Below are 24,679 nucleotides of genomic sequence, written 5' to 3' on the forward strand. Positions count from 1 at the left end.
TTCATCAGGGACAGCAACATTTGTAATAAATATTGTATGTAGCACTAAACAGACAAAACTGTTGACTCCTGTATAAATCAACATCCTCCATCATTTTTACATACACACACAAACACACACACACACATATATATATATAAATAAAAGAGAGGAAAAAATATAAAGGAGAGACTACTCTAAAGTTAGAGGGTGAATGGTCATCTTCCAAATTCTCTCTCAAAAGAAAAGTTGCTGGCTAGACATTGCTTCCATAGCAGTGCAATTAAAGAATAACAGTATCAGCTGCATTAAACTCTGTTCTAGCACAGTAAAGAAAATATCAATGCATTCCTAATCCCTGATTTCCATATTATTCCTTCTCTTCCAGACTAGCAAGGGATTTTATCATTTTAGCATTCGTATCACTCCAGTACAGTCTGCTTGTGTTCCTTTCTGGAGAGAAGCAACACCAGCTTCCACTTAGTTCTCCCTGAAGAAATGGAAGAAGATAAAGTATTCCTGGTGCTACTTCGTGATCTTCTTGAATCCTCTGTTGAAGATAAACTATCCCCTAACACTAAACTCGGGGAAGAAGCTTCTCCATCACTTACAAAGACATTGTCAAAGGAAGGAATTTTAACACCATCAAGATCTTCTATTTTAAACAAAAAGTTTAAAAGGGAGTATTTCTCAAGAAGATATTCATATTTAGAGGTCAATACTGTATTAAAAAAAGTATTGAAAAATTTAGATCCCATTATCTGAATCTATTCGCTACCCTGAGGCAAAAACAGGTCTTTAAGAAGTCATCCCTAATTTTAAAACTTTTTTTTTTATTTTCTGAAACGTGCTACAGCGAAGTCTTTTTTATTAGTTCCAAATCCTGAGAGATACATCAATCTTACAAACGACAATATGGTTAAACACCTTTATATAAAGGTTTCATATTAGCCAATTTAACTTCCCTCAACAGCATTTCAGGCAAGTATATTTTCTGTCAACTGCCAACTTAATAACAATAATTTACAATGTAAAACTTGATAAATCCTGTAACTCTCTTGAGTAAAATGTCCTTTTGTATTGTCTAATACGTACTAACTGGTCTATGTTATTATATGTCTTATGAGCATGCATCAGAGATTCACCTAAATAAATAAACTTTTTTTTTTTTGGGGGGGGTGGGTGGGCAGGCAATCTTTTAAAAATCTTTAAAAATCCAGCATTCATGCTTATAGCCAAAAAAAATATTTCTCATCAAGTTACAATCACCAGCACTCACGTAGGGTTTAACACCACATTAGTTTAGGATATATGAGACAGAAGCTTATGCCTTTGACGTCACTGATCCCCCACTACATGTACATTTTCATTAACCAGGTAAAAAGGTGAGATAGAACATTTATGCAAAATTCTCCCAAAAATGATTATGCAGACATCTTAAAATAGCACATGGCAGACTTGGGCAACGCAGGACACTTCAAATTATCATTGCCCAGGTGCACCCATAATTGACAATCTGATCCACAGTCTCTGCAGATAATTGAAGAAATAAATGATCCCTTCCTTCAAGCAAATACTTAAGAGAACACAATCTTGCACTGCCATTGCCACAGAAGTGATACAGTAATACCTGCTAATGCAAAAGTTATTTGAGCAAGCTACTCGGGTGTAGAGACAAGAGCTTAAAAAACAAACAAAAAACCCCTGAAACCGTAACAAAAAACATAAACTGCTAGAGAAAGAGCAGAGCACATTAATAACAGATGCAAAGCAACACATAAAAAACAATCACCTCAACTGATAGCACCAGATTGTAAACTAATCAGTTTGTGGAACGGGTATAGACATTCGTACACAGTTCAATCAGATCTAATTCTCACTATGTACTAGTAGGCAGAAAAAGAAATTCATACGTATAACATGCAGGTATAATGTTTTACAGACTACACATCTTTCCATATTATCCGCTATTTGTGCTGAATAGCATATTTAGTTCTAGTCATTCCTTTTCAAAGTTAAGGAGCAGAAATTCAAAGGGACTGAAGCTGGCCAAGAAAATAATTAGAAAAATTTAAGTTTTCCATGTGCAAACTAAAGACGTCAGGACTGTGATGGTTTGAAAAGAGACTGATACATATACTTAACACTTTCTGTAAGAGGGAAGAGTATTCAACAGAATTTAAAATTACGTGTTAAGAACAACAGGGAAAAACAGTGTCTTTTATACTTCAAGCATGAACTAAAGTAATTTCTACCTTTTATTCTGTACATTTCAAAAATGCTTACAAGTACAGTGCTGCACCATATCCGGTAGCTCCAAAACTAGACTAAGGTTATTTTTGAGAAAACCAGCATAACTTTATAAGAACACTGTTCCAAAAGCGTATTCATTATCTAATGTCCTTTACTTGAACGCAACACCTCTGTTACAACCTAATCCACTGAAAGGTTTCCTAGTGAAGCCTTTCCTCATGTTTATTTTATGCAGTGGTCCTGATCGCAGCGATTTTACTTTGATTAGTAATCTAACAACCAGGGTTTTGATGACGTTAGTGAGAGTGTAAAAGACCTTTAATAAAAGCACAGTTGGATACTTTAGATGTTAAATATTAACATCCTGAAATCCATTTTTTTTTTTGGATTTTGGAGAGGACGGTTGGAGAGAAGAGCAGGGAAAGAAGAGACACCCCTCAAACCTGCAAATACAATCCATAAAAAACATTAAAGAAAGAGCTCAAAATAGAGCTTGCCTCCAGCAGAGCTCGCAATCAAAGACATGTAGGCAGCAGACCAACCACTTCCCACAAACTGCAGCAAAATACACACTCCCCATGAGTAATCACACCTTTGTTTGCAGGGGAGAGGAAGAAGAGAAGAATAATTGGTGAAAAACAGCTTCCAATGTAAAGACATTTATGAAAAGCCCACATGCTCCTCTCCTGCCTAGCAGACCATCAGGACAACTAATTACTGAGTTTATATTACATGAAGTTTATCTGAAAAATAAACCTATGGTTTAAAATACAAAATATAGCTTTAGACTTCAAAAAAAGCCCTAGAGGTTTGCTGCTACGAAAGCTGCAGAAACAGGTCAAATTCAGTCACAGCTAGTCACTACATTGCATGAATTTAGGTTTACAAAGCTGTTAATGATGTTACGGCAGTAGTAATAAAATTAAAAAATAAAAATGAAAATATCCTCCTACCCCCAAACAAAAGCCACAACATAAAAAATAAATCCATGAATAAAGGCAACTTTCCCTCCTTCAATTTGAAAATTAACACTTTGAGGAAAAGTAGTATTTCTGGTTAACTACGATCAATGTGACTCCCATATCTATATTAATCAGTCAGTTTTCTGCCCAACCGCAGTACAAGTCAGAGAATTACCTACGCAAAAGAGCTTATAAAATATAATAATCCCCTTTCTGGAACAAGTTCTTTTCTACTTCCTACTCAGAGTTTGGAAGTGCAAAGGCCAATCAAGTTGTGAAGTAGATTAGAAGAATCTGTAAACAAAGTAAGAACGTAACTAGCAGCCAGGGCAGCATTAAGAGAACCACACTTAACTAAAGAGAGTGTTTTTTCACCATCTTAGTGACAAGGAAGATAATAGCCACCTGCGTATGTAACATTCTTGATGGCATGTAAAGTTGTTTAGCTGCTAAGCACAACCACTATCAAAAGATGCAAAAATTACGGGCAAGGATTTTTCTTTACTAGAAAAGGCAAAAACTTAAGATACAGGAGAGTTCTCTCATTCCTCTAACTCCCAAGAAACACCCTCTGAAGAAGCGCATCACAGATTTCACCCAGGTATATATATTTGCAAAAATCAAAATTCTCATCTGAAAAAATGCAAGAGAAGAGTAGAAGACTAAACAACTTATCTGTTTTGTGTATGTCTATCCAAAAGCATGTTAAATACCATCTAAAGACACTTCCAGGGAACATCCTCTATTCAATAGAACAGTTCTTGAAATTAGAATATCTGAGGTATTTTAAGAACTTAATAGGGGCGTCAGCAGAAATATGCTTAGCCTGTTTAAAATTAGCGGGGGGAAGGGGTTTTGTTTCATTTTACCTTTTTCTTGACTGAACGGCTACTCATGATTTTCTCCACAACAGGACCTTCAGCATCAGCAGATTCCTACATCATAAATACCATACAAGAGTTACGGAAGTGCACCTTTGTTTCTTAAAGACTTCCTTCATTAGAAAAACTTCAAATAATTTTTTTTGCAACAGGAGTTTAATACATAGGAGGACTTTTTCCCCCTAGCATGAGAACTGAGAGGATTTAGACAGATTTAATACCACAATAAAGGATACTTGTTCAAAAACATTTTTAAGAGCTAACGCAACTCTAGCTCTCTCAGTAAGGCTGACATGCACAGATACACAGATATAACCACACAGGCAGTTCACCTCTCCTAAAACAACACATGCTTTCAGGATCGTACAGTCTAAATATCAGAAGATGTTCAAAAACTCTAGTTGGCTGTGTAAATGTCCACATGCTAGCTATCAAAATTGCCTGCGATTCTCTATTACATTAATTCACTACTACAACTGCAGGCAAACCTACCAAATTCTCCTTCTGATAAGACACAATTAACAATGGAGATCACATACAATATTTCACAGGGCTTAACAAATTGCCAAATGAAATACCAAAGAACATGTATATATTCTCCAGTAGGTCATCAGTTAGTTAAGTGAAGTAGTTCTTTGAAAAAGCACTACAAAACAATGAGATTGTTACAACAGTCATTCCTACATTATTACCCCTCATCTTATTCAAACTATTTTATCCATCATTTACATTGCGCAGAGAATAAAGCGTACCCTGCTGGGTACTACAAGGCAGTAATTTCATAAAGGGGTTCTTATGGTGCCTAGCAGCAGGGGACAAGCTTGAGTGGTTTATTAAAGTCACAGAAGCCAGACCACTGAATTCACAGAAGTAAATTCAAGACTCCTAGCAGTCCAGTTGAGGTTTCCTTTCAGGTAGAGACCATTAATTTCAAAGAACTGTGTCAAATTGCATACCATCAGCTTGTAAACAAACTCATGAATTAATATTTTTTTTTATATATATATATATAAAAGAAGGTAAAAAGCTAATGCCTTGTGCCAACCATGGATGAATATAATTCAGAAAAAGGGCCCATATTTGAACTTTGAATGTTGCAGTTACAGCCACTTTTCCAGTCTGTTCACATCTGACCTGTTGCTCTGACTGAGAAGTATTTGAAGGAGAGTCTCTTCCAGCAGCATCAGCATCATCAGCCTCCTCATCTGAAATCTTGAACTCCAGGTCTTCTGTATAACGCTTCCTCTTCACCTGCCTGCTGGAGCGTCGCTTCTAAATAGAAAGAATTGATATTTTTCATAAGAAACAAAACCGGTAAGCAGCAGAATAACTGAGAAAACTTCTTTGTGTTTCTCAAATACAGTAGTGTGTAGTGAATGCTGTTATTTTTACAGCACCCTGGCATAAATAGTGGAATCAAGACACTACTAATCTAAATTCTTGCCTGTTAGCTGCTCGTGGATTTTGTAACAAAAATAAGGAAATAAATAAATAAAATTTAAAAAAAAATTAAAAATATTCATTCCATGCTTGTTCTGAGTTGGAAAGTGGTGTTTTATTTTTTAATTTTTTAGCATTACTAAAACCTCGTTAGAAAATTAGAAAGCATCTCTCAGAAAGCAATTAAAAACCAAAAAGTTGCACCTCTCAATACACTTTGACAAACTTTGACAGATGGCCAACGCAGGAACCAAACACCACCTTTCCACAGCATGGCCCACAGTGTTGCTAAGCAGTGACAACACACTTTCTTGCACTCTCCATCCGCCCAGTCGTACCCAGATTATCTTGTAGGGAAAATACAGTGAAATACGATTTCCTCACTCCACTGACCCAGCACTGTTCAGAAAGACATCCTGCAGCACAGCATGGGGAAAGACTCCAAACTAATAGAGGAGTATGAAAAACTTGAACCACCCCAAATTGAAAACATGGTTTCTGCGTCCCCATACCCTCATCTCCAGGATGAGAGAGAGCTTCAGAGAAGCTGCAGAAAGCAATCTGTAAAATACACAAGCATGCATTTGACAGAATTTGAAACCTGACGCTCAGAGCCAGACACCATTTTCTGCACCAACAAAATTCAAATTCCCAGATAATCTGCATCAGGTTATATATTTTGAAAAGCTGAAAGCATATGCTGTTGAAGGAAACTGTCAACTGAGCATTAAATATCTCACTGGACTGATGTATACATGAAGGAAAGAAAAGGTTGTTGAATATCAACTGTTAAAAAAAAACATATTTATGAATTGATATACTTATTTTTACATCTTTCTCAGTTTAATACACGTCTTCATCAGTACATGCAAATACTTTTGTAGCTTGTTTAACAGATCTATGCACCCAGGTCTCTCAATGTACATAGAGAAGTCAAATATTTACATTTAGATAGTTAATCATACTTTTTAAAGCACAAATATCTGACACACTTCACAACATTACAAATTCTTTAACTGAAAATTAAATTTTTGAGCAAAGGTTAAGTTTACATCACCCTTATAAACAATGGTGATGTAGCATCTACCTTTAACATAGTAACTTATGGGAGTTCCCACAAAACTGTAATATTTTTATACTTGAAAATAGGTATCACTTGGCAAATTTGCACCCTCATTTCCATAATCACTGATGGGAGAGTATAAATTTTCTTTTGCCTCAATAGTTAAGTCTTACCATTATTTTTGGTGCCAAAAATCTCTTCTTTGATTTCCCTAATAGAAAAGACACCTAAAATGTAATGGTAATCCTCTATTTGATTTTTATTGACTTGGTTAGCTTCCTGTTTCCTCTAACGGCCACACGAAGCTTTGCAATTGTTATGCATTGTTGTCAGAAACTGCGTATACGTTTACCTGCATCAGATTATCTTTTACTCATTAACTGACTAGGCTTGATAATGGAATATAAAAAATCTGTATGATAACACACAGAAATAAGCATTTCTCCTCTTTAAAGACAACAATGTGTCACTTTGTGCGTTACTAGATAATATTGTTACAGAAGACTCAGTATTTAACACAAAGAATGCAACAGTGGTTTAGACAACTGCATAATATCAATCTCAGTTGGGAAATGCATAACAAGTTTATTAAATTCTATCTGTCCTAGAGTATATGGTTGTAACCCTTCCCTAAGTTTACGCAAAGAAGTGCGGGTACAGTATAACACGCACAGTGCGAGAAAGTATTAAGAAAACAAAAATTACCTGAAATACTATATTACATTTAATTAAGAAGTGATGCAAATACCCTAACACTTGTGTTTACAAAAAGTATTTCAAATGTAAAGTTTATCACCCAATTGAGTTTCACAAAGAGGAAGTTCTGTCCCACTACACTGAAAAAAGCAAAACACGCACATATATTGAATTGTAAACAGTATATAATCATCTGCAAGTTAACTCCAAAAAAAACTATCAGCTCCATAAGCTTCTGCTACATCTTTCGTCAGCGCCATTGATCAGGTGGAGAGAGACTTGTGGCACAGGACAGAAAACTTGTTCTTCAAACATTTTAACATTTGCATGGTGTATCTAAACTTTTCTAATTCAGAATACATGGCTTGCACAAATCAGAAATAACACTTTTTTGTTGATGCTTTTGTTTTTAACTAGAATATACTAGATTGCTCACATTACCTTATACATCTTTCTGGAAAATAGTAAGACAAAAGGCATAATCCAGTCTGTGTTAGGACACTGCTGTTGGCCAAACTTCTCACCAGGCCAATCTGACCATTCTCAAGCGATCACTACTCCCAACATCTCTCATAACTAGAAGCAACACATCCACAACCGGATACACAACAGACCAATGCAATGGATTTCAGTAATACCAGCATGACTATTTAGGAGTTTCACACTTTCTCCATTGAAATTTGCCTCTACCTCTTCATGAGGGAATTCTTATTTTTAATGCCCACTCTGACCACTGCCAGCAGAAGCAAGCCAGGAGCTGACCACTTCTTAACATGACTAATGACAGAGCACACAAAAGTTGTGATGCACACTATTTCTATTTTCAGATTTTTTTTTACATGAAATAAAGTTTGGACAGAAAGCGATAGGTGCACAGTGGTCAAGAGAAATTACTAATGTTAGTCGATGACTGGCAGCCCTACAAAAAGGCCCTTCATCCATTAAAGCAGCGTGGTTACAAGTCCCTGCCATGCACATTTCTGACATCCTGCTTTGTCACGTCTTATTCTTGATTTCAGAAGGTTTGAAAGCCAATGCAAGTAGAAACACAAGGCTTGTAAGCAAGACCTCATAATAGTACATTAAGTACACAGAGCAGAAAATTCAGCACCATAACTGCAACAGTGATGGAAAAGAACAGGTGAAAACTCAGCAGCACCGTACATGTCTGCAGGTAACAACACTGTAAAACAAAATTATGATGAGGAATACTTGCTTTAGTAAAGTGTTCACCATGGCGATTTCCAGTTCTTACCTTCTTGGTATGTCATTCTAAACAACACAGAAAATACTCAAATACCTGTGTGTCTATAAGAAAGACTGTGAGAACTACTGTGTTACGCATCTAAATTGCCAAAGGCTACACTGAACTTGAAAGATAGCATTACCTGAACCCCTGGGTCATCTTCATCTTCAGGATGAGGTGATGGTGGCGGAGTTTTTTCCAAATCGGAATTTTCAGAACCTTCCTTTCCCTTGTTAACCTTTTTCTTCGCAGCACTATTTTCTGAATCTGTTTTCTTGTTACTGAAACAGAGGTATTTTTAATCAATATTTGTACAAAAACGTAAGCAAAAAGTGCTTGACAAAATAGTTAATCTGTGAGATGTTTATTTTCAGTGATTTCATTATTTTCAACTGCCTTCCTTATCAAAGTATTTAAACTTAACTGTAAAATCAATGATGCACGGGCCACCGCTACACATTTCCCTTTCCTTAACAACAAACACCTTGCTTCTTTCCTTCAAAATCTTAGACAGTGACACTGAACGTGCATTCTACAGGGAACTAAAAATGAGATTGGAAAGGAAGAGCTGCTTTCTTCAAAATCTGCACTTTCTGAAAGGTGTGTTTGGGCAATCTGACACATGTGGAGAGAAACAGGATTACACATACACTTGTCTTGATATTAACTGTGTGGACCAGGTAAGCAGAACCAGAGGAAGCGTTACCAAAACAAAGGACCGAATGAGAAATTTAATTTTCTTCTACCAGCCCTGCTATTTCCAAGCAGGAAAGGCACTTTTGTGTCAGCTCTGAGGGCAGCCATACAGCCTCAACGCCTGCAACCGCAGCTTGTATGGGGGGAAAACCTACTCAGCTGGTATCTCAGCATTTAGACAACAATAGAAAGCTATATCCAGTGATGGTAGAGAAAGGTTTTGGGGATTGTTTCCTCTCGCATGAAAACGCTCACCACCTGAGGAGCTGGGATCACATCTCCCCAACAGCACTCAGAGGCCTGGAAATGGGTGAGGACACACATATCAAAATCCAGCTTTAAATGCATCGTCACCAAATCACGCACTTGGACCATCTTTAGCATCGTGTGGGTGAAATATTTAAATGGCAACAAAGAAGAATTGGTGGTAAAAGTTAGTAACTTTAAGCTTATTTAGCCTTTGAGTAGTAACTTTAAGCACATTTAGCCTTTGAGTATCGCATGGGTTTTTGCTAGTGTTTTTCCCCCCCTCTGTGGCCAACTTCCCCCCAGGCCTGTTACCGATTTGACAGGCTGGCTGTGGACAGTTGCTGAGACATCGAAGAGCAGCACAGAGTTACATGCCGGTACCCGACAAACGGCGAGTACAGGTCACCAAATGTGACGCCCACCACTTTTACACGGCTTTTGCACCCTCGATGTTTTAATTTCGTTCTGGGGGTGCTGCTTGGGGTTTGTTTTCCCCTCACAACCCTTGCAGCGCCTCAAACGAACCCCAGCTTTGAAGCGCCATCAGCTTTTAAGCGCCATCGGCGCCTCGGGCCCGCCGAGGGAGCGTTGTAAGAATCCCCCCCGACGGGGTGGAGGAGGCGTCGGGGAGCGGGGACGGGCCGCTTTCGCCACCGCCGGACATGATGAGCCCGAGCCCTGAGGAGAGGCGGCGGGCGGGGGCGGCGGCTCCCCCGCCCGCCCGTTTGTTTCCGCTCTAGCTGCCACCAATGGGACAAAAGCCGCCGCCGAGGCGGGGGCCCCCTCATCGCCTTTCATCCGCGCGCCGAGAGCGCTGGCGTCGCCCGGGCAACCCGCGGCCCACGTGACCCGCACCTGCTCGGCTGGCGGGCGGCCACCGACTGCAGCCATCTGCTTCCCTCAATCAGCGCCCGGCCGCTCCCGCCACCTGCGCGGCCGCGGCCTGCGCGCACCCCCCACCCCCCCCGGCTCCCCACACACCGCCTTTTATCAAATCACCGCCAAACCGCTTCCAAAAAGAAAAAAAAAAAAAAACAACAAAAAAAAACCCCAAAACACACAACAACAAAAAACACCCCCGAAAAACAGCCCACGCTTTCCATATTGCTCGAATTTGTTTAAATCGAAAGGTAAGCCCGCTCAGGGGAGCGGGAGCGGCTGCCAGGTGAAGCAGCCTGGCAAGGCCGGACGGCGCTTTCAGCCCCTGACCCCCTGTAAATCAGAGCGAGGAGCGCAATTAAGTTTCACCGTCGTTACTGGGCGCACCGCCGCCTATGAATAACAGGCTTAAAGTCGAGAAAAATAGCACGGCCCTAGGTTCGATAAAATATCAATTTGCTGAAAGGCCAGGAAGTGCTAACGAGGGCCTGGCCTGCCCCGGGCAGAGGCCCAGACAAAGACCCCAGCGGCCGCTCTGCCCTGACAAAGGTTCCTTTCCAGCCTCCGTCAGGCCCTTCCCCGCTCACAGCGGCAGGGACTCCGAGCTAAGAGTATTTCATGACCTATATACACCCCCCCGAGCCGTGCCTCAGCGTACGCAGTCACTCTGGGCAAGGGAGACAAGGCCGAAGCAATTCGGACACAGTTTCACCATCTCCCCCTTTGCCAGGCCAGTTAAGAACTGCCACGTGAAAGAGCCACCAACCTGGGGAGAACAAAGCCCGCGTGCAGCTTCACCGGGAGTTCTAAGTTCTAAATTCAGCAGAATTGCTCTTTTTAAATGCGCAGCTACAGTTTCTTTCAAGAAAATAAGGTGAAGTACAACTAAACCAGAGAAGGACTGCACTGTCCCCTTGAGTGAGGCGAGGCACTGCTTCCCAGCGCATCCCACATCCAGGAGCTTCACCTGGCCGGTGGGAGCATCAGCGTCCCCGAACTGTCAGCAGCTGTTGTTCCTCTCCATCTTCCCACAGAGCCAGTGTGATCTGTTCCTGACAATTTAATGTACCCACGTTTGACTCAGGCTTTCCACTTTCCAGCAGATCATACTCATGCCATTCAGGAATGGTGTCAGGCTGGACCAGAATCACCTTTCCACATGTAAGTGCAGGCAGGTAAAATCCTGTTCTTAGACACTTTGCCGTTACCGCTAGGGTCTGTGTGTCAATGCTTAACTCTGGATGCACATCTGATAGTGCTTTACTGATCTGGCAACAAGGAACACAAACTGTAATATACACATTTAGACGGTTATCTCTCATATTTGTTTTTACACATGCATGAATACCAAATTTAGCCAAAGCCCACTGGAGACAAGATAGCATCCAGTCCCAAAACAAGAACTAGAAATCTGGGAGACACTAAAGCAGTATTTGTCACACACAAAACACAAAAATATTTTTAAACTGTCAGTTAAAAGCAGTCCTTGTATTCAAGGGATACAAACACAGACATTTCAGATTAGATGTCTTACAATCTCGCTGTCCAATAACACTTTCTGGTTTCATCCTCTTATCCCCAAGGACTGCATAGCATAGTGACTAAAGGGGATCAGTAAGAAGACAACCTGCAGAAGGTCAGACAAGCAAACAACATGAAGGAAAACAGGGGCTGAAGAGGAAAGCAGCACACAGGACAACTGAAAAGAAAGCTTGAATTACAATTTGAGAACAAGTATCCAAACTTTGACAAAGTGTTTTGTGTCAGTTATTCAAGCAGCCACCTACAGAGCTGGGTCAAACTCCAGGAATTTACCAGGGCCAAACCACCTGACTCAAAAATACCCCCAAAAAGCATGGCATGCTTAGCAGGATTAAGAGAGGAAGTAATTAGCCCCTATGTTTACACTGTGCAACTACTGCATCTGATCTGGGTAAATGACAGATTCATTTATGATGGCAATCAGGATTTGGATGATGCTTTTCTTTGTAATTTAAACATTTAAAATAAGTCAGATAGTCTATTGATCCCTATTTTACTATTGGGGAACACTGTCCTGTGACAAATTCGTGATTGGAACCTGGCTTAAAAAAAAAAAGTGTTACACATCCACTGTGGAGCATCAAAATCATAAAAGGAATAATCCCACCCTCTCAAAATGTTAGAGCTCTCAGACTTTCTGTACAGCCTTACCTGAAAAAAAACAATTATTTTTAAAGCTCCTAGTGTAATTAAAACTTTTTTTTTTTTAATCAATTTTTATATGTCAAAAAATTAGGAAAAACAATAGGACAACAAGGTTTTTTTCCAGACTGAAACCTCAGCCAAATTACTAAAAAGTACACTTTGGTAAAAGCAAAGCCCACAAAGCCTGCCTGCAGCAAAGGCAAAGGTAAATATCTGGCAGCTGGGCTGGTTCAAAAGGGAGATGAGGACAGGTGTGAACAGGAACAGCCTCGGTGGACGCGTGCATGGAAATCTCGCACGATTTCCTGTTCTCTCCCACAGGCACCCCCCTTCCTGCCTTGCTCAGGATGATCCAAGCTTGGGAGTGGAAACTACCACCACCACCTTGGGACCTCTCTTCCTGCCCCTCAGCTCCCCAGGGTGCTGCGTCCTGAAGTCTGCACTGCTCCCCTGTGCAGCAGCCTCTTCCCGCTTCCGCAGCCAGGAGCCATCCCCTTTCCGATACAACAAATAGTGAATCTGCGCCAAAAAAGCCTGTCTCCACCTCCCTCGACAAGACGTAATTACACTCAGGCTTAGCACTCCGCTTGCGAGCAGCAACCCACTTGCCCAACCCTGCATCCCAGGCTGCTGCCGGATGCATGGGCAGGACGAAGAGTTTCCCCTGCCACAGGGAGGGCAGGAAGCAGGTAAGAGCAGCCCTACAAGACACAGCATGCTGCTTTCAGGAGACAGGAGGAGGGACAAGCTCCTAAAAAGAGCTGCCATTTGGCCTTCACAAATAGTTACTGCTTCTCCCACCATAATCGGTGGCCACTCTCTAGGGTTTCATAGGAAGCAGCGGGAGAGATATCAGCTGCGCTGCAGCGTGATCTTCTCAAACAGGTGGTCCTCATCTCCTCCAGGGACGGGCACAGGAGGAACAGACATCTGAGCCATGACTTTGCAATTCAGTAAGACTACTTGCCTTTCCCTGTCCATCTACTTTTGGAAAAAACTGCCTGCTTTGCTTGTGCTTGAAGCTGGCTCCGCAACATTAAGAGCCCACAAAATACTCAGCACCTGCACACATATTTAATGAAAACCCTTCCTTTGTGATCCTAGGTATACCTTCATTTTGCTTTCAGACCCCACTAGTTTGATCCACAACAGAGTTGTTTTGCAAACGTTTTTTTCCAGCCACCATTATATTTGTCTTTCTGTATTGGCAGGATTGGGCTAATATCCATTACAAGTGTAATAGTACAATATTAATGTGTGGTCTTTCTTTCAAAATCACCAAGTATGCTGTGTAACATACTAGCAGCCCATTTGTGTGTTTTCTTTCTTATTAAGACATACAATTCAAACAAGCATGAAATCAATCAGTTTCTTCCATTCTCCTATATGACTGTTGTCCCTCACATGAAGGTGCATTTTGGTGAGGCAGGCTGTTCATTTTTGTCAAAACTTACACCAAATATAGAAGAGATGTGAAGGATAAAGTTTCTGGGGTTTTTTGTTTTTGTTTGTTTAAAAGGATTATACTGTTAGTCAAAATTGGAACTGTAATAACAGGGTTAAATCACCAGCTATATTAAATTACAAAATGGTTAAGACATTAAAAAATCTGGTATTTAAGTATGCATATACTCTAATACAGCCTGTGTCAAAATTAACTATCAAGGACTTATTATGCTGTATCCAAAAAACCTGTTCTTCAATAAATACATTTCCTATGTCTCATTACTTTATTTCCCTGAATTTTACATGAGTGCAAAACTCTACTATTAAAAATGCTCAGCTTATTCAGGAATGAAAACTGTTAGTTTTTAGAAAGTTTTAGAAATCTAAAAATCACACTAATCCTTTCAATGCTTAGAAGGAAAATATTGAGCAATATAAGCAGTAGTAGTACAAGACATGCCAGATACTAACTTTATCAAAATATTTTACTTCTACATAATCATCCATAATCTATATTAACTTGCATTAATCTCTAATCATCTCAGCTACTGTAATATTTCCTTTCCGGAGTTAGTGCTGCTGAAATACTGTGGCTCAGATGATTAAACGTTTGGACTGTTGATTTATTTAAAACCTTGATTCAGTGATCTGTCACTGGACAGGTTCCCCAGTCTGTGATATTGCCAAAGCAAGCAAATTTCTTTCACCGATTTAAAATTCCTTGGCGGCACAGCATCCCAACACAGTCTCACAGTTCTTCAAAGAAGTTTGATACTGAAGCTGACAAGACCACAAAATGGGAACAACCTTGTTTTCAAGAAAGCATTTGCTAAGAGAGACACAAGGCCATTATGGGAAAAGTAGAATTTTCTACACATCCCTGAGTAAGCATAAGGAACAGCAAATGCTCTTAATGCTGCTCCAAACACGTTTCTCTCACAGGTAAAACATCAGGGCTTAGTACTTACTAGAATATTGTAAGTCACCTAGCAGGGACAAGAGTCCCATGAGAAAGAAGATAAAGACTCTCCTACAAATACAACTAAGAAAGCTGTGATTTGTTCCTTCAAAGGAAACACTGCTCCTTTAATCAGCATGGCACGTCCCAAGCTTGAGAGAAGACGTGCAAAGAGATACTTGGATTGAGTGGACAGGACAGACCAGCTCTGAGGTCTGATGTCCAGCACAGCCACAGGAACCCATGCATGTTTTTGAGGCAGACTCCTTCTAACCATTGCTTATAACACAAAGCTTCACTGTAGTCAAAACCTTGTAAAACCGCAGCAATTCAGAAGTCCTGCAGTAAAAGCTTTCTTACTTCTTGGCGGCAAAAACTGCTCAATACCAGACAATATGGCCTGGTCAGCCTTTAAACCTATGACTATAGGGAAATGGAACAAAAAGGTTATTTTAGCTGATAGAGTATTTTGGTTTCAAAAACAGATACTGAGAGATATACAACTTGAAGAGTTTTTCTAAGCTGCAAATGGCTGTGTATGTAAACCCCATCCTTAGGACAGTCTGGAACACAGCCAAAGTAACTTCTGCAATAGGGATAGGCTGATCAACAGTAATTTACTGAACAGTAAAAATAACCTGTTCAGGACAATATTTGATTTTACAAGCCAGTGTTTATAAATTCTTCAGGAAACATCATCTTTGCTAATATAGACACTTCTTTTCCTTGCTAAAGGAACAAGTAACATCTTACTGTCCATGCCTCATTTAGCCATACAGCTGTATCAAACCTAACCAATAGTCAGTCTTGTAGAATGTATGCAAAGCTGATTCATTAACTGTAATTTTTAAACCCTAATACAAATGGATTTTGCAAACTGATTTGGATTAACCAAGTCTGGCTGTGCTTCCATCTGGAAGTTATATTTTATAACGCTAGCCACATCTCGAAAAACAGATTCAGATGTTTGGAACAAATTCAGAACAGTTGTAAGAAATTCTAGGTACAAATGAAAAAAAAATTGAGCTTTAATGTCTTTTTCCTCTCAGTTTTCTTTCAAGTAGGCATTTATAATCATGGTGTTTAGGGAGTTGAGGGGTAAGGAAAGAGTCTCTGTTATTATCTATGACGTATTTACTCATGTGTAACGGCAGTTTGTTCTTTCTCATACTACTCCGTAGCATTTTAAGCCTGTCCTGATAAAGGGACACGATGCTGAGTGAAAACAGTTAAGGAACAGGATTGAAGCATCTGGTCTATCCACAAAGATTTTCTGCTAGGAAAATTATCTTTACATGAAACATCAAAATGAATATAATCCCTACAGTGAAGACACATCAATACTCATATAAAAATGCCTTTTTAACAGCAGAGCTTATAGCCCTTTGGTTGTGTCAGTATAAAATAGTGTCTGTAAGGGCTGTACTACTTGTAACAATGGTACAGTACCTAACTTCTCTAAATAGAGAAAAATTTCATCAAATCTTTTTACTCTAAGCCTTCACCTCTGGATTTGGTCAAACCTACACTAATACTGAAGCAATTTAATTTCTTAATACACAAACCACACAGCAGGACAGGTGAGCATTAGAAGAGAAAGAGTTAGTTTTGAAATGTAACACATCCAGAAATTTTTATGCCTTGAAAAGAAAAGTTAAAACTTCTGCCTTTCCAGCTTGTTTAAAATAACCATAGCCCCATAAACAGGAAAGCCAAACAAGAGAAATGTGCCCAAGTTCCTCAAAAACATGTTGTAGATGGTAGAAGGCAAACGACAAAACAAGATTTCCTCTCCACCCACGCCATTTAGCACAGATGCTCTAGAAATCCCACAAACACACTGTTTTTCTCTGATCACATATAGAAGTTTCCTGACTTACCTAGCCTTTTTGCTGGTCTTGGGTTTTGGCGTGGTATTTTTTGCTTTCTTTTCCTTTGGCTCTTTAGGGGTCTTAGGGACTTTGGGGGTCTTGGGTTCCTTCTTTTCCTTGGGTTCTTTAGGATCCTTCGGTTCTTTTTTTGCCTTGGGCTTTTTCTTTTTCTTCTTCTCTTCTTGGGAGCAATCCACCGAGTTTCTGCTTAGATTCTGGCTGTCAAGTCCCCCAGGAAAATCTTCCTTACCAAAACCTTTACTGGGACCTTCTGCAGCAATGTGATTGTTTTTCTTTTTCTTTTTCTTTTGCTGTGGCTGCGGCTCAATTGATGGCAGATAATCATCGCTTTTCACTAGCTGGGTATTCGGTCCACTAACCTGAGTCATATCCGGCACTGGTTTCTCTAAATAGGGTTCCGACGGAGAATGCTGAGAGAGACAAATAGAAATAAAATTGTAGATTTGCAACTTTGATTTCGAAAACTTTGCTTTTTTGGAGCAAGACGTTACAGAGGCAGAAAACACTAAGCAGAAGGTTAACCTAGTAGCATATCTGAAACATTGTACAATAAAACAGTAAAAAACAAGGCTTTCTGCAGTTAAACAGTAGCAAAGCGACCAGCAATTTTTCATACAGCAAGGGCAAAATTATTCTAAAGCTTGTATATAAAATATTTACAGTCTTCAATGTTTAGATGCAGAAGAAAAGCAACTGTTATTTCAGATATTTCAAAATAGTTGTTAGTAGAATGAGTAACTTGTTACAAATTATTCAGTTGCACTGGAATTTTGTCCTCCAGGAAAAAAAACTGTTAGAGTTTATTTCTAGACATGCAAAGGAAAATAAAGTATATTCACAGGCTGTATTTATAAAAAAGTTAATCAAGGCAATTTACATTAGTTCAGCTGTGACAAGAGGTATTTTGATCAGCATGTGAAGGATTAAGCCACTTTAAAAGGTAATATAATGTTACATTTTATGTCAAACATCCACAGCTCCCTACTTGTAACTGAAACAGATTTGTTCTTGGTACAGATTGGACAGAGAACTACTTTAAGTGTTTGTAAACCTGCAAAAACATCCCATTTCAAAGTCTGTATAGCATATAAGGTTTACACTAGACTCATAAAGTACATGAAAACCTATGTATAATTACAGACATGTCAAGTGCCTGAACTAAACATGTTGGATATATTTGCAACTCTTTTCTTCTGAATGGTTCTGTTCCACACAAAGATCTGTGAGTCTGCAATGAAAAAAATGTCTAAACTCTAGCATGACTTTGCAGCATATCAAAGTTCTAACCTGCTTCTCCTCACTACCTGCCTGTGGTTATAAACGCAGGACGACAGTGCTTTTCAAAAAGAAAAGTAGTACCATGACACCGTACTGATGCCTTCCTTGCAACTGCATATACAGTCAGATCATTTTCCCATCCTCTCTCTCTCTCTCTCTGTGTTTCTCCTCCTTTTCTCTTCCCTAAAAATTAAATTGGGATGATTCTAGGTAGAAGAGTTAGCCATGGTCATGAAGTTTAGTCATATGAGATGTTTGATTCATTGAACTGGGGAGAAGGAAGGTTTACAGCAAATCATAATTTTACTTCCCGGAACTGCAGTGCCTGTGTAACTGCCTGTAATGTTATTCACGTTTCCTTTTCTTCGCTATTTATTCAAACTGCACTTTCTTAAGAGTGGCAAGCGTGCAATGGAATGACTACAAACCCAGCCCCTGAGCATAAAGAGAACTGATGGGCATACACAGACATAGACTTTAGCTTCTTGGATCTAAGAAAACAATGCATTTAAGATTGAGGAAATAAAATTCTTAATATCATTACATGAGCAAGTGAATGCACATGTATTTTTCCAAATATATTAATATAGTCTTCTGAATGTAAAAAAACTGAACCAGTGCAATCCTAACTATTTTCAGCATTTCTTCACAGTAGCAAAATAACCCACAGCGCCCTGAAAACACTCACACACTCAGAAGCTACCCAAGCATCAGAAGGAGCAAGGCTGTCAAGAATTGACGACAGCTCTTTATTGCTGTTTGGGAGTGGTTTGAATGGTACAAGCTAGACACTGCAGTTCTTCATGGAAGATACTCCAGGACAAGAGGGAAGGCCTGAATGCCAGACCGAAGATCTGGGTCTACCCAAGTTCTTAAACCAAGACCTTCCAGGATGACTTCTGCCTATTTCTGTCCTTCACCTGTTTATTAAGATACTTTTTAGTGCAACGGAGTCTTAGTTGCAGTGGAAACTCATCTCTAATGCAAACCTGATGCGCACACTGCACTAGTACCACATCAATCAGCCCCACCTCAAGGCAATCTCATGTTAGGCCATCCTGAAGTATGAACCAATACCTCTTCTAGAAATCTGTAATCACCATAACACTTACATATCCTTTTGCTGGGAAGTTCGCAAAGACTGAATACGTGTATAGAAAATGCTGATCCCAGAAAGTTAGTGGTGCCAATGAGTTTTGCAATCCAATTATGCATTACATAAAATAGAGATTTTTTAAAATCTTCTAATTGGTTTTGAATTTGGTTGACTGAATTGAATGTCTCCTCAGATTTGTTCTGTGACACAGAACAAAAATGTCTTCTGTATACCTCAGACCATTACTTGTACTTGTACTGTCTAACATTTATTTTTAGGTAGGAAAAGACAAGGATATTACATGGATCACCTGGAAGTACTTCTTATCCGTAGGTTTTCAGAGCAGTACTTTTAACCCACATTTTCCCAAGGTAGTCAATATATTTCTATATTATCTGCCATTTCTTATCTCATGCATACTAAGTTTTTCAGAGACCTCAAGTGCAAACTTCATCAACGTCTTCACCGAGCCATCCACCACAATACTCAGTCCTCTTTTTAAATACTGTTCACTTACTGTTCGCTAACGTACAAGAAATCCAAGTTTTTCTTTCCATTATTTGTAAAATTTGTATTGACCAACTACCTTGTGTTTAGCACTTCACTATGTTTGCCATATTGAGAGAGACTTTTACAGCTATCTAAAGGCTCGTGTGTAAAGCAGAACTTTCTAGAACAAATCAGAATTGGTGGTTTAATTTCTTTTTCTTCCTCTTAAGCACATGAAAAAGCCAAGCCAACAAATATTAAAAACCACAAGAAATCCAGTAATGCCATGTAAATTTAAGGCTATAAAATTTTCAAGATTGCACCTTCATTAGTGATATGACCACGTCATTGAAATCAATGTGAAGTTTTATACATGCTTGAGTATTCTTACTACCTTTTTAATCAACTTAAAAAAATTAATCCTTGTCTCCTTTCTAAGACTTGCAGATTCTTTTTTTTGTTTGTTTGCTTGCTTGTTTTAGAAGTCTGAACAACAACTTTCAGCACAGCAAATGCGAACATAAGGCAGACAGCTTTCCAAGTCTCCACAACAGCGATGTCAGCCATTCATGATTTGACATTCGTAGCTTTAATGTAAGGTCTGGCCAGAAGGTAGAGCACTGAGAATGGCAGTGATTCCACACTGTAATACTCCGGAACTCGCTCTGGAAGATGGCATCCTATGAAAATTCAGATTCTTACTACCTCAAAAAGCTTAACCATAAGACTCAATCTCACCCTCTAAAACAACTGAGACTATACATTAAGTGTTATGCAAAAAACAAATTTTTTAAAAAACCCACAACCTTAGTGCCTTTTATTTACAGTACCAAGTTACGTGCATTACCTAGCGCGCAAATTAAAATACTGTGGTTTTGTCTCACATCATTCACGATCCCCAAAACATTAAGATACAAAAAGCCAACTCTGCCTTAATAAGGCTTTGGTTTTATTTCCTATTACTTGAAAATACATTACTTTTGCCACATGCCACTCCCTTTGCAGTTTGGCACATTTTGTAATTCACTTATACATGATCTTTTAAATTGTAGTACTCTTTCAAAGAAATGGGTGCGATTAACTTTGTTTTTCTAGGAAGTCTGTGCCTACACTTTTGCAATATGCTAAAACGGTTTATCCCTAACTGACAACCCCACATTGCTCCCTAGTGTGAAGCTGTGTAGAAGCAGCACAAATCTAGCAAGAAGAGATTGGAAGCAGCTTGAAAGATACATTTTCTTACCCCAAACCAGTTGTCTGCTCTTTCTTAAGAGGGAAAAAAAGAAAGAAGAACAGGCTTTCACTAGCAAATATTACTTTAAGCCTACCACAGGGAATTATTTCAAATAGTTCTACTTGTTTAAATCTACAAAGGATTAATTCGAGTTACAGGGTCACAATTTCTAATGAAAGAACCCCATTTTCCATTTACAAAATTAAGAAAATGTGCATTACAAGTTTTTACCAAAAGATACACTTAGAATCATAGAATAGTTTGGGTTGGAAGGGACCTTTAAAGGTCATCTAGTCCAACCCCCCTGAAATGAGCAGGGACATCTTCAACTAGATCAGGTTGCCATTTATTAAAAAAATATGTATATTACAATTTTTTACCAAAAGATCGAAAAATGTATCTGCATACTTCAGAGAAATCACTTCTCCTGCTGCTCTTAGTAATAACAAAGCCATAATTTAGTATGTTGGTACAGAATTTAATCTTCCACAGGAAGGAAACCAGTGAAGATTAAACACAAATAGGTATTAATCCTATTTGATATTGCAGCAGAATTATTTTTGCTATTATTTGAAATAAGGTGAAAAAGGTGCTCAAGAATATTGGTGTGTTTACTAGATGCACATCTCTTTAAATCTTTTAGAGAAAAGCTGTTTTAGTAAACATTTAACAAAGAACAGATGGCCTGTTTTAATCATGCGAAAAAACCTGGAGCTCACATTAATACTCCTACCACTGACTACTGGGGCTAGTCACCTCCCTAAACAGCAGCATGGTACAGTCTTCAGTAATACCATTTAATTTTACAATGGACAATTCCTCTTCAATTCCCACTGCTTGACAGTTAATCAATGCTATTAACATGCAATATCATAACGCAGGACACTCCTAAAGATCGCAGCTTAATAGAGCAAACTAGAAAATCTTCAGGAACTCTGAGGAGTTAAAATAATTTGCAGCTCAACAGGTTACCCAGGACGATAAAATGATTTTGCATTATCAGTAAAAGCCAACAATATACGAGTAAATAATGAATGAAAACACTATTTGAGAAATTGCTTCTGGAATGCCAAAATCTCACTTTTTCTGGAATTCAAACTTATTTTTAAACTTCCAAACGTGTATCACCAAGATCTGTAAAATTAAAACTGAAGCTTGCCTGCCTTTCACAGCTGCTTACACATTTAGAGCTAAGCTCATTCTCCACAGCCCAAAGCACAGATAGATGTCTCAAACCCGGCCTGTTACGTAAAGTAGCAAGATGGACAGGATGTAGGATTAATCCAGTGAGGGTTAGTGGCAGGGAGGGAGGTTAAGGAGGAGAATCTCTCTGTGGCTTGAACAAGGATTGAACCACAATCAACTGTACTTAAGCACTGAAAGTAGCTGAGTGTCGCTTCCCTAGCAGAGCAGCAACTTGAGCCGATATTGAGCTTTAACAAGTATGAAGCAAGAGCAGCAAAGTATGTGCCATGACTCAGCTAACTTTGTGAAATTTAAACATCAGCACCAACCAAAAAAAGCGACTTTTTAGCAGGACTACTTTCATTTCCCTCGCTGGTATTTCCAGACTCCCTGGTCTTTTCCATATTTTGAAAAAGATCTACTGTAACCGCACTTTATTTAAATTCTCTTGAACTTCGGTTTATTAACTAGGTTGTGCAATAGTAGAGCAAGTGCTCTGCCAGTTCCCACTGGCTCCAAAATACAAACCTCTCCAATATGATATCTATACAATGGATAATTTCACATTAGGTAAATCATTACCGAATATTCTCATTTGCAACAATTGCAGTTCTGTTAAATTATCACCTTCACTTTGGAGAAGTTAAAACAGCAACCTGCGATGAAAGAAAGTTCTTTTAAAACAGAAGATGGACTACAGCATCGCTTCTGGAAGCAGCTCTACCTAGTGCCACAGAAATCACCCCTTTGGAATTTGTATCCTTCCCGATAGCACATTCCCCAAGGTGTTAAAAGCCATCACATGTAGAAATTGCTCCATGATTCTTCCTTTCAAAGGTTAATGAAAGGATTCATCATCCCTCTGGATTATTTTGAACGAACTACTCATCTTGACTCTCCTCCAAACGAATCATTTGGACAGTTTCCGCGTCATGTCTCTATACATTGCTCTGTCCCTGCAATTCTCAACTTGTCTCACCAACACTTTCAGAATTAGGCCTGCCTTGGTGCTCCCTTCATCTGAAGGACACTTCAGTTTTTCTAGACTAACATAAATACCTCTCAGACATTGTCCATCTGCAAATCTCACATATCAGTAAAAACTCCAGAGTAAATAGCAATCAAAATCATGACTAAAATCGCAACCAAATACCAGTACCTACATGCACCAACAGTACAGCTGCACAGTATTTCTTCGTATAGTAGCTTAAGTCCAGAAACTTCTCCAAGACTACACTCACACCCATAATTCTTTTCAAAATCTGTTTTACCAGTCAGTTTCTTCTCCTTTATTGTGAATGATGATCCCTTCCCTCTTCTGTAAAACTACTGCCTTGAATTGAAGATGTGTGTGTCTTTTTACTTTCCTATATGAAAATACTTAGTATTACCTTAAAATATTTTGGCCAATATGATGCTGTTTAGAAATAACTGGTATCTCAGTATTTCAGAAACTCCTCTAAAAAAATTCTAGTTCCAAAGTGACAACTTGCTTATAAACCAACAACCGTCGTCAGTGATTTTCTCTGCAATAAAGGGAAAGGTATCACACCAGATGAGAATGAAAGAAGTCTATTTTGCAAATAGGCTTGACAGGAATCTTGTATTTTACTGAATCTCTTGCCATACTTCTAAAAAATACAGATGAAAATGTATGGAAAACAGAAGTTCTATTAATACCTTCTTAGCAAGACATAACTTGACAATTAAAAATCACTTTGAATGAAAAAAGTTCATGTTTTAGTAAAGTGCTGCTGCAATACCATTTTATATTTTAAGCAAGTCAATAGAATAGAACAGAACATTCTAAGACTATCCTAAGTCTTTTGCTCTGTTACTACTAATGGAGACCATATTTAAAAAACAGGCACAACTATTAAAAAGTTAAAACTTGCTGATCCAAAGTTTTCGGAAAAACTCTGAATCAAAACAACTAGAATTTTGATGCAAGCAGCATCCTAACAGTGGAGTGGAAGTGATTAAAACCAATCTTAATGTCCTCAGCCACCACTGCAAAAGTACACTCACTGCTGATCTGGTGGAGCTGAAAGTATCACCCAATTACTGTATGTGGAAGAATAAAAACATGCTATACAAAATACAGAGTTTCTTAATTGAGTCTCAGCACAGCTAGAGTATTAGAATTTTATTTTTTTTTCTGGTCACGTACTCTGTGGAGTAACACAGACTACAAAACATGAATGATACCAATGCGGCCATCCAAAAACCAAACACCCCTTTCCATTTTACAGTAATCATTTGTAGCAACACTGTTTCATGCTCACATTAAGTGAGAGATATTGCTAAGCCTACAGAGTATCAGCCAGCCCAAGGAGCACTGATGGTTTGTTCACAGCTCAAAAACAACTAACTTGTGCCGTAAGAGAGCTCTATGTTGTTGCCCATCGATCAGAATCAACATCAGTGTTGATCAGACAATCTCAGACAACTGCCACCCCTACGATAATGAAGTGTGTATATTCCAAATTAGCCTTCCACGTAAGAAACTGCAATAGCTATTACATGGATTGTATATATCTGCTGATGTGGTGATCCACAAGACAAATATT

General features: G+C 38.9%; 1 protein-coding gene across 7 annotated transcripts in view; it reads right to left on the minus strand.

Moving 5' to 3' along the window:
- The window catches only part of CHD7 (chromodomain helicase DNA binding protein 7), a 135,601-nt gene that overhangs the window by 43,597 nt on the left and 67,325 nt on the right, over positions 1–24,679 (minus strand). For all 7 annotated transcript variants that reach the window (XM_054190698.1, XM_054190697.1, XM_054190699.1 and 4 more), the window contains exons 3-6: positions 16,816–17,237; positions 8,663–8,801; positions 5,210–5,347; positions 4,064–4,129 (exon numbers count right to left, since the gene is read on the minus strand). In XM_054190698.1, coding sequence (XP_054046673.1) covers positions 4,064–4,129; positions 5,210–5,347; positions 8,663–8,801; positions 16,816–17,237 — 765 coding nt within the window. The remainder of the gene's footprint in view (positions 1–4,063; positions 4,130–5,209; positions 5,348–8,662; positions 8,802–16,815; positions 17,238–24,679) is intronic.

The sequence above is a fragment of the Rissa tridactyla genome, chromosome 2 (genome assembly GCF_028500815.1).
Source record: "Rissa tridactyla isolate bRisTri1 chromosome 2, bRisTri1.patW.cur.20221130, whole genome shotgun sequence".
Taxonomy (NCBI): Eukaryota; Metazoa; Chordata; class Aves; order Charadriiformes; family Laridae; genus Rissa; species Rissa tridactyla.